This window comes from Aptenodytes forsteri, unplaced genomic scaffold, assembly GCF_000699145.1.
Source record: "Aptenodytes forsteri isolate BGI_AS27 unplaced genomic scaffold, ASM69914v1 Scaffold79, whole genome shotgun sequence".
In the NCBI taxonomy this organism is placed as follows: Eukaryota; Metazoa; Chordata; class Aves; order Sphenisciformes; family Spheniscidae; genus Aptenodytes; species Aptenodytes forsteri.
The window spans coordinates 5,352,783-5,362,841 of NW_008794776.1; the positions used below are offsets into that span (position 1 = coordinate 5,352,783).

At 39.4% G+C, this 10,059-nt stretch overlaps 1 protein-coding gene across 1 annotated transcript in view; it reads left to right on the forward strand.

Annotated features, from left to right (window-relative positions):
- Positions 1–6,873: 6,873 nt before the first annotated feature.
- Positions 6,874–10,059, forward strand: part of LOC103894904 (protein HIRA) — a 32,367-nt gene continuing 29,181 nt past the window's right edge. Inside the window, exons 1-3 of the mRNA XM_009274381.2 lie at positions 6,874–6,898; positions 8,671–8,733; positions 9,489–9,599. Of these exons, the coding sequence (XP_009272656.1) occupies positions 6,874–6,898; positions 8,671–8,733; positions 9,489–9,599 (199 nt within the window). The remainder of the gene's footprint in view (positions 6,899–8,670; positions 8,734–9,488; positions 9,600–10,059) is intronic.

Consider the following 10,059-nt stretch of genomic DNA (forward strand, 5'->3'; position numbering starts at 1 on the left):
CCCCCGGGTGTCCTGGTGGGCTCGCGCGGAGGCGGCGGGCTAGGAGGCTCGCAGGGGGATGGAGGTGCGAAAACGAAACCGGGATTTCTAGAGAAGTGCGACTTCCAAGATGCCGAGTTCGTTTGGTGAGAGGGCTCGGCCAGAGTCCGTCTTCCAGAAGATGGCTGAAGGGTGCCGCGCCAGCGGCCGGGGGGGGGGGTGGCAGCCGTTGGGACGGCTGTCGTCTGGCAAGGCGTGTGTCTGCCGGGGGAGAGCAGGGCCCGAGCCGACTCCCTGCTGTAGCGCCGGCTTTGCAGGGAGGGGGTGAAGTGTGCTGCTAGCTGAAGACTGAGCTGCCTTTACCTGCCAGGCACGAATGTTGGGCATCTTCATGCTTGTGAAAGTGGAGGGGGATAGTTTGAATCCAGCGTAGTCTGTGCAAAAGAGAGAGAAGGATTTCATGCAGTGGTCGAGCTACCCCTTGAGACGTACGGATGTCCCGTGCCAACGCGCGACACCGACCACAGTGGAGTCTGGTTCAGTATTGAAGTCCCCAAATGCAATAAGCTTCAGCACTGGTCATCTGTGCTGTCGTTAGCCATGGGGGGAAAAAGATTCTTCCCATAGTGCTTTCAAAACAACTCCCTGAATTTACGTAGCATCCTGTCTGCCACTCCTCTGGTGATTTTGCAGAGATTTGTGAGCTAAAACACTTTCAGAATGAAGTGTCGATATTGACAGAAAGCTCTCCACTTTCTTAGTGTGGTGAGTACAGGATAGTATCACTGTTACATATTTTACACCTTTTATGATAAATACCTGTACTGTTCCTGGCGAAGCAGTGAGAAGAAACCTAACATGAAGAGCTCACTTCTGTTTATGCAAGTTTTGTCCTCAAATTCATGCGTACAGCTGTATTTCAGCTGCAAATTTCATACCCTGGTATAAGTGTCAATAGTTGGACTCATCTAGCTGATTGGTATCTAGAATAAAACCAAGCCGGAGACCAGCTTATTCAAGCTGGAGAAGTGTGCTTTGAGCTAGAAACCGCAGATGCAACTTTACAGCTGCCTTTCTGCATGCGTTGTTGTCTTTGTAATCATGCTGCAGCTTTTAAGAACAGTAACTTAAGCCTCAAGTTGATATTTGCATCCATCTTTACTTGAACTACTCTCCAGGGGTCATATAGTCAGCAGATGGACCTAGCCTTTTAACAAAAGGTTGTAGAGAACTGAAAAAACGTGGAAGTACTTTATTTGAAATGTTTTTTACATTTCTGCTTGGTTAATCTAAACAAATGTAGCATTTACATCTTAATCTCTGGCTGCCTTTGGGCAGACTGTCCTGTGCCTCTCTGGATCTTCAGTGGAATCCCACTTACGAGCAGCTGAATAAAAGCTTTCAGCCTAAATCTTTGCAGATCACAGAGATTAGATCTGTAACTTCTTTCCTTGTTTCTTTAGTGGGTGCACCTTTTGGTATGGGTATGTATTTGAAATCTGTAGCAATTTAAAATATGTCTAACCATTGCAGAAAACAGTCTTCAGCCAAGCAGTTTGCAGCGAGGCTCGATTTACAAAGCCCTGTGATACTTTGCCTAGTGACTAATGCACTACACAGGGCCTCGATAGTCCCAAATTTTATTCCCATTTCTGCTGCTGTCCTGTGGGGTGAGTTTCGACAAGTCACTTTGTCATAGTTTCACCACCTGCAAAACAGACATTCGTCACTGGCTTCATTTGTAAAATGCTTTAAGGTCTGCTAATATATATAGGACTATATAACATTCATGCGTTCTTATCCTTGGGGCAAGGAGTGCAGGATAAAAACTGGTGCGTTTAGTTGGCCTCTTTTAATGTACCCAGGTTCTAGATCCTGCAGGCATTGCTGCATGCAAGCAGTCTCCATCACTCTTAATGGGCCTACCTATTTCTCTGAAACCTCTCCAGAAACAGAGTAAAGATAATTTATGCTGTGTGTACTGGAGACTCATTGTGATAATTTTTACTCCTTTTGTTTTCCCCATGGGCACAAGAGGCTGCTTCGCTGTTGTTGGTTTGTGAGCGAGAGTCCTGATAGCAAGACTGGCTCTTCCACACACCAGATCAAGGTGCTGTCATTCCTACCTTTCCCTCTCCCCACTCGATTTTGGAATTTGTACTTTACTGAACGGACTAGAATGAGTTCAATGATGCTTACAGGCATACATTCTCCATGAGATAATAGACGTTAGAAGTTAGTGTTGTACCAGGGAAATTCAATACAGCTGGGAATCGTATGCTGCTCAGCCGAGATGCTGTGCATTTACAGTAAAAGCACTTTAACACATTTTGGCTCTACAGGTTTTTGTCTTGGGGTTATTAATGTCGCTTTATCTGAGTACTTATTGGAAATATTTCTTCTTCAGATGCATTTTCCAGAAGCTTTTCACACTCTTAATGTGGGTTTATTAGATTTTGCATGAAATTCTCATTATTGTTGTGTTCTTGTCTTCCATGTTTCTTTGACTTAGAGCAAGGAAGAATACTGAAAACTGCAATCCAATGGTGGGGGTGGGAGTGGACAACCATAAGATGTTACAGATGTTGTGGTTTGCTTCTCCTTCCCAGTTTTCGATTCAGTGCCTCTATAAAGATGCATCACGCATCCAACAGTTGTATATACATACTTGGCACACAAGGTTTTGAGAGCCCTGGTGCTTAAAGATGGCTAATGCAGGCGAACGCTGAGCCCTGCAGGAAAGGAGAGGTTCCTTGTGATTCCGAGAAACCTGTGCAAATCCCAAGGTGCTGTTCATGTATAATAACTTGTAGAAATTGGAGCCGGCTTTTCTTTAAATATAGGCATGGAGTTTATTATCTCTCCAAGCTGTAATGGTGGAATGTAAATGTTTGAATTGATTTGTGAGTCATGTTGGATGTTATGTATCAGATGGGCTGGAAGCAAAATTAATAGAAACTCATTCATACTGTGGTAGAAATTCACATAAAATTGTCTTTGTATTTCATTGATTATTGCCTAAAGTTAAATAACAAACAAAAATGATGCAATATTTAAAATTGCTTTTTTTCTTCAGCTGGTGTACTTTTTTTAAAGATGGGACCTTCTCCTTGGGTTTGAATTATCTTACTTGGAACTTTTTGTTCGAGGCTTGTTTCATTATTGGTATTTCTTTAACTACATAATGTATATTTGGGTTCTTTAAACAAATAATCCAATAAGACACCTGGTCTATCATAAGGTGTTCTGTTTTTAATGAACCTGGTTTGCTTCTATGTGCAATGTGATTCTGGGAGCTTCAATAATTTAAACTTTTTTTTTTTTAGAAATTATTACAAAAGTGCAAAATGTCTTAAAACACACTGTTAGATTCTAATGTTACTGCTTAAGAATCACTTATATTTTATTCTGATGCTTGATTACTGTTAGAAAATTCAACACTTCTCCAGTTAGCATAGGAAAGCATTCAGTCACTTTGAAACAGGGACCTTGTGCCTTTTGGCTTGTTTCGACAGGATCTAATGACATACTCAGGTAAAGACATGGACCCAGGGAAGGAAGCAGTCGCTATCAAATAATGGCTCTTTCTCTGTTATTTTGAGAAAATGAAGGAAGTGAGGAAAAACCCAGTATCTGTGATCAGTTTATAAACCACAAGTAGTATGGAACAAGTCTTGTAGCTTTAACCTGTGACAGTTATCCACCGCTGTAAATCATATTCCCTTGATAACGGTATCCTGGAGGAAAGAGCACCCTAGTAATGACTTTGTCTTGTTAAATTTCTGTCCTGTGATCACTTAATCTGTTCTCTTTTTTTTTTTTTAATCATTTGACATCTCTAGACTGATAAAACTGGAAACAAATGTAAGTCTCGGTTTACTTGGGCAAACAATCTAATGGTTATTCAACTTTTTCTATATTTTAAGGGATAGACATAAAAGTGTAGAGAGCAAACCTATTAAAACAAAGAAATTCCTTCTACATCGTGAAAGAGTTAATATACGTTCATAATATGTAGCTTTACTAGTGATGCCTTTTTTTAAATCTAAGTAATCTAATTTAATCATGACGAGCCCCATGTTTCTCAATAGCCAAGAAAAGCATGCACGGCTCTGGAGCAGGACACTGGGAAGATTTTCCTTTCCAAGGTGGTGCATTGATGTTCTAATGCCTCTTACGGCTAATGTTGAAACTTTGAAGGTGCCACTGTGAACTCCTTGTGTGTTTCACCTGTTTCTGTACTGGTGAATATGAGTATGTAACAAAACTGACTTGAAACTTTATGCAGTGGTTGTGCTAGATAGGAACTGAATTGTTTGTGACATTGATACACTGCTTTCTAATAAATAGTAAAGCTACAACTCCTTTTCTGAGGATTGGCTAAAGGGTCCAAATTAGGTGCTCTCTAGTCTGGATTAGACCACCGTGAGTCTCTATGCTTTCTGGTGCTGAAACATGCAGTAGCTCTACTACTGTCTGAAAAATGGATGTGAATGATCTTCTTAGCTGAAGCAGTAGAAGCTTAGGGTCCTACATCCAATAGTTGCTGTTTCCTGCAGGCATCCAAACAGGGCTGCTGCTATGCTTGGCTTCATCAACAGGTCATTGCAGCCAGAGCCAGGAATGAAATGCCCTGTGGTCCTGAGCTAGTTCATAAGTAGTTGCTTCCTTCTTTGGTTTGCTCTTGTCAGCTTAAGTTTATGCTTTCCTCCACTAACAAAATTACTTCAGCTTACGCTTACAGTTGAAGTAGAAGAGCACAGTGAAAGTGTTGTGAACTGAAAGCTGTGGGCTCTAAACAACTGAACAGTCCATGTTTAATTATATTACCCCCTGATCTTGGAATAATATCCAAAGCCATTTGAAATAAAATCTAGACTGACCTGTAAGTAATATTTCATCTAGGTTGACTTGTAAGTGTTCTGCTGTGCTAGTATATGACATGGCATTTTGCAGTTGCTGTTTGTATTTTGATTAATGCAGAAAGTCTATTAAGAAGACAGTGTGACAGGTTGAGGCTGGGTGTAGTTTGACAGATTTCCTGTATATGGAAGATGGAAGACTCTTATCTGTACAAACTCTGAGAAGTCTGGAACTTGATTTAGTAAACTAATGTTTCTTGGGAGAAAAAGCATGTCTTTAAAGGTTAACCACTGGATGCATCTGGACATTGCTGGTGAGATTGAGATGTATGAAACTAGTCCAATTTATTAGGAATTATCCATCAGATGGAAACAATATTTACTTGGCTCTTATAGGAGATTAATTTGACAGGCCTCATGTTCACAAGTCATTGTGCTTAAGCTTATTGGCAAATTCTGCAGAAAAGCCCAAGTTTACTGGGTAGATCATTGTGTATGATTAGTTACCTGTGGAATAAGATCCCTTCCTGGATCACAGTTGAGCCACGTAGGAAACTTGATTTGTTGTTGAGGGCTTCATTTATTACCACCGCCTTTCCTGAGTGCAAAGTCCATACCCTTTTTAAACTTCCCGTATAAAATAATGCTCTGTGACCTGACGACTTCCATGGAGGTCTGAGTTTTTAGGATTATAATAACTTATGAAGATATGTGCTCAGTGCTCATTAGATTGAAACACAAATTTATGCTAGGAAAAGAACTAAAAAGAAAACATTATCCTACTATATAAATATGTTGATCATTTGTGTTTGAACACTGTCTTCAATGCCAGTTCCTCTCTATGTGATAAAATACAGGAGAACTGAAAGAGGCTGTTAGAGGAGTGACCAGAATGATCAACAGTGTGAGGCAGCTTTTGTACAAGGAATGGATAAGTAGAGGAGGACTCTTTGGGCTAGGAATGGGAGGACTGAGCTGGAGACGTGATGAACACATGTAGAGTTGTGAGTGGCAGAAAAGGGGTGAATGTCAAGTGATTTTTGTTCACTGTTCTCCTGTACAAGAATTAAGGGTTGTTGAAGTAACAGGTAGCAGGTGCAGGATACATGAAGTAGGTGGTTCTTCACAGAGTCCATGGTTGAGCAGTGGATCTCTTTGTGTTGGGGGCTACTGATGTTATTTATGGATCTGAGATGGCTGATTGAATTTATAGAAGACAAGTCTGTTGCGGGTCTCTGATTCAAGAAGTCAGAGTTGCAATTTTTTGGAGCTGGAAGATTATCCTAGGAAGAGCATTGTGTGCTTGCCATTGTGCAGATCCCTAGGGGGTATCTAGTGCTGGTTTCTGAACAGAGAGTACTGGGCTAGGTGGATGTTTTCCCTGGTGTGATGGGGCTAATTTTAAGCTTTTATGGTGAATTTGTAGCTAAGTTACCTCTGGCTCCATGAGTAAAATAATTAGCTAAATTTCATCAATGCCATTTGTGGTCTGTGCAAAAACTTTGCTCAGAAGGAGAAAGGGAGCTGACGTTACTGCTCCTGTAGAGTTGTGCTCTTAAGATAGGGCAGAAGTTGGAGATGCTATGATAGTTTTAAACACCTAGTAAAGGAAAAGAAAATTGCATCATGTCTGTAATTTTTGCAAAGCAACAGGTACCATGACTTATTTCACAGTTTTTTGGCATGTATAGCGTATCTGTTTTTCCTGGGTAATGAGAAGCCAATGTATCTGTCAGACAAACTTACCAGTGTGTGCTTTGGTCACGGCTATTTTTTAATGCAGACTTTTGGGAAGGAAGAGTGGTGGAATCGGAGCAGAGGAGGAACGAGTCTTCCTGTATGAGACGGCTGCATCTATTAAACCGAGTTTAAATATAGTGTTGTTAAACTACAAACCACCTAAACTCTGAAGCCTTGTTCATAGATGCTGTACTGGCTCTGGGAGCCATAATTCCTCCTGATTATTGATGCCCCTGTGCTAGAGGTTACTGTTCCTTCTGATTTGCTGGGGAACTGTTTCCTGCTGGTCCGAATGATACATAGGCAAAATGAGCCAGGTTAGTACAATTAAAAGGTCTTTGATAACTGGCTTCCTGGAAGGAGCACTCTCCTCTTCATGTCTAATGGCAAATTTGAGAGTATAGTAAGTCGTCTTGCCCATGATTGTTGACGCAGATTGAAAAGGTAACCTCTGCCACCTATAAGGTCTACAGAATGACCTGTTTCCGTAAGTGTCAGTGGGTTAAACTATTTCAAAATATGCACTGGTTTAATTTAAGGGGACTTCCACATCTTGGGAAGGACAAAATCAATGTTTGCTGCTTGTCTGTGCTTCTCAAAATATTCAGCTTAGCCTTGTATGTTGCATTCAAGTTAATAGAATAAAAGATAGAATCAGGCACAACAATCTGAAGAAAAGCCACAGCTAAGTCTCAGCTTATGTGTTTTATGCGGTCTAAAAGACTTGGAAGGAATGTAAGTTGAGTGCCATCTTACTGTACTTAAGGTCTTTGCTTGGCTGCCTGTAAAAATTTTAAGGGGAATCACATGTCAGAGTTGCAATATAAATCCAAATAAAATAAACCTTAAAACAAGTCGACATAAAGAAAATAAAAATTGACATGAAGCAAAATGCATGTCCCTCAAAAAATAAGAAATACTGGATATTTGGATGAGGGTTTTGTTAGCAGTTTAATGTTAAGGAATTCAGATCCTACAGTTGCAACATAAAACCTATCCCTGGATAAATTCTCCAGGTTTTATCATTTATGTCTTAACATATCATGAAGATACAGTACAAGAATTAACATACATGGGAAATTTATTGAGTAATTTTGATACACTGGGTACTAGTTCTTTTGGCTGTTATGATAAATTGCTTTATTTTATACTGGCATGTGTGTGATCTTGCTTGCAGAAGCATTCAAGTTTGAAAGGATTCGGACTGCTGCCAAAAATTACTTGAATGTGGAAATCACATGCGTATTCCTTCAAGTAATCCTTAGTGGTAGCTCTTTGAGCATCATTGAAAGGCAGTGAGTTTACTTTTCCCCTCTTCCTTCTCCTCCTGCAAAGGTTAAAAGAACTGTGAACGTACAGGAGAGTGTATGTGATCCAGTGGTCAGAGCAGAATAGGCTGAGAGTGAGGGTTGTCTGGTTTCCAAAGCTGTTCCCCAACTATGTTAGTTATTTGTTATAGGGTTTACATTTTCATAAAACTTAGTTTTCTTCTGAAAGATGTAGCATATGGAGAACTGAAAGATTTAAGAGTAATATTAGAGTTGGTTAGTCTTCCTTTGTCTATATGGAAGCCATAAAAATAAAAGCTAGGCTTATGGTAGAAGCACTTAACAACAGCAGAATTTAAATTTGAGACAGGTAATTGTGTGACCAACAGATGCAGTCTGAGATTGGGGAGAATTTAAAAAAAACAAAACCAGAAACCAAACCAAAACTTACTTCAGGTCATCAGCTAATGAACTGTAGAAACCTGGAAGAAATTCCTTACTCAAACACAGTTTTGCCTTGTTGGCGTTTGCTTTGTGGTATTATTTAGCTTGGAGGCATTTGGCATATCCTGCTGGATTAAGTGTCCTTGGTTATCACTGGTTTGTTATGGCATGATAACTTCCATATACACTTTTAATAGGCTGTCATTTCTGTCATCAAGTTGCTTTCAACTCTTTTAGTCAGCTGTAATTCTTACAACTGTAGCTTTTAGAAGAAGAAAGTTATTCGCTAACCAGAAGAGTTACGGTTCTTTTGGTGTTACTGCATTCTCTTGACTGTAAAACAATTCAGTATGTTGCTGCTTGTTCTCTAATTTCAGGAAAGCCAATATTTTCAGTGGACATTCACCCAGATGGGACCAAGTTTGCAACAGGAGGACAAGGTATGTCTGCGTACTGATAGAAGGCAGAATTATGGGCTATAATAATAATCTTGTGCCTTCACAACACTTTAATCAGTTTGACTCATTTAAAAAACACATCACTTACATAATTATCTGTTTCTTAGAGATAGAAGTAATTAAAATGTATTGAAAAGTGCTGTTGTTACTGCAGAAGGCAGGGTTACATTTTCTGATATACTCATCCTCCTGGACATCATTGAGATAGTAGCTGCAATAATTGAGTTGTGGCCATACTGGCCAAATTTCTTTTTTATTTGAAGAGGAACTGAATGTGAAGTTGGGCTTTTTGACCTGCTAAATAGTAGAGCTATTGGTACAAAAAAAATCCAATTATATATATAAATGGAATAGCTCAAGAAATATGTGCAAAAATATTATTTGGATTACTATAGTGAATAATTTTGTTGGCTACAATAATTACAATTTAGGATTTGAATGTATCTTTTCTCTTTTAAAATATAATTTTATTATAAATAGTTCATCCTTAGAGTTGGTATCATTATGTACAGTATGATTTTTGAACAAGGCTGTATAACTTTATTTTTAATAGCTTCAAGAAAAATAAAGCACTTCTGACTTGGTGTAATTATATCAGAATGGCATCTGTATTCAAATGTTTCCAAAGTTCCCACTGCAGTAAAGCCTACATTTTAGCATCTGTTCTGGAACTGAGATTAAGTTGAAAAGCTTTTCTGCATGTATTTAAAAGGGGGGGGCTATTTGTTCTCTTACAGGTCAGGATTCTGGGAAGGTTGTGATCTGGAATATGGCTCCTGTCCTGAAAGAGGAAGATGAAAAGAATGAAAATATTCCCAAGATGCTTTGTCAGATGGACAATCACTTAGGTAACAAAATTTTTTTTTTTTTTTTTTACTGATTGTTGGTAATTTGCCAAAGAATTACATGTTTGTAATTACAAAAATCATGCTCTGTCCAGTGGTGAATCAATAATAAAGTACAGCAGAGTGGTCTCATACTTTGGCTATATACTTTTTTAGATATTCAGCAGAAAATGTTGTTAAAATGTGGGAAAATGTACAGAGAAATATAGATACCTTTCGGAAATCTTCTCCCTATGAACTTTTTCCAGCTGTGGCCACAAAATAATTGATAATGCCCATTCTGAGAATCTGGGGAGCTCTGAAGGAAAGGGCAAGAGAAGAAATAAGGGTAAAGGAAACATCATATGAAGTATATGATGGAGTGACTACATCAGTGGACATGGGAAGGGCTACAGATGTCGTCTATCTGGACCTCTGTAAGGCCTTTGACACGGTCCCCCACAACATCCTTCTCTCTAAACTG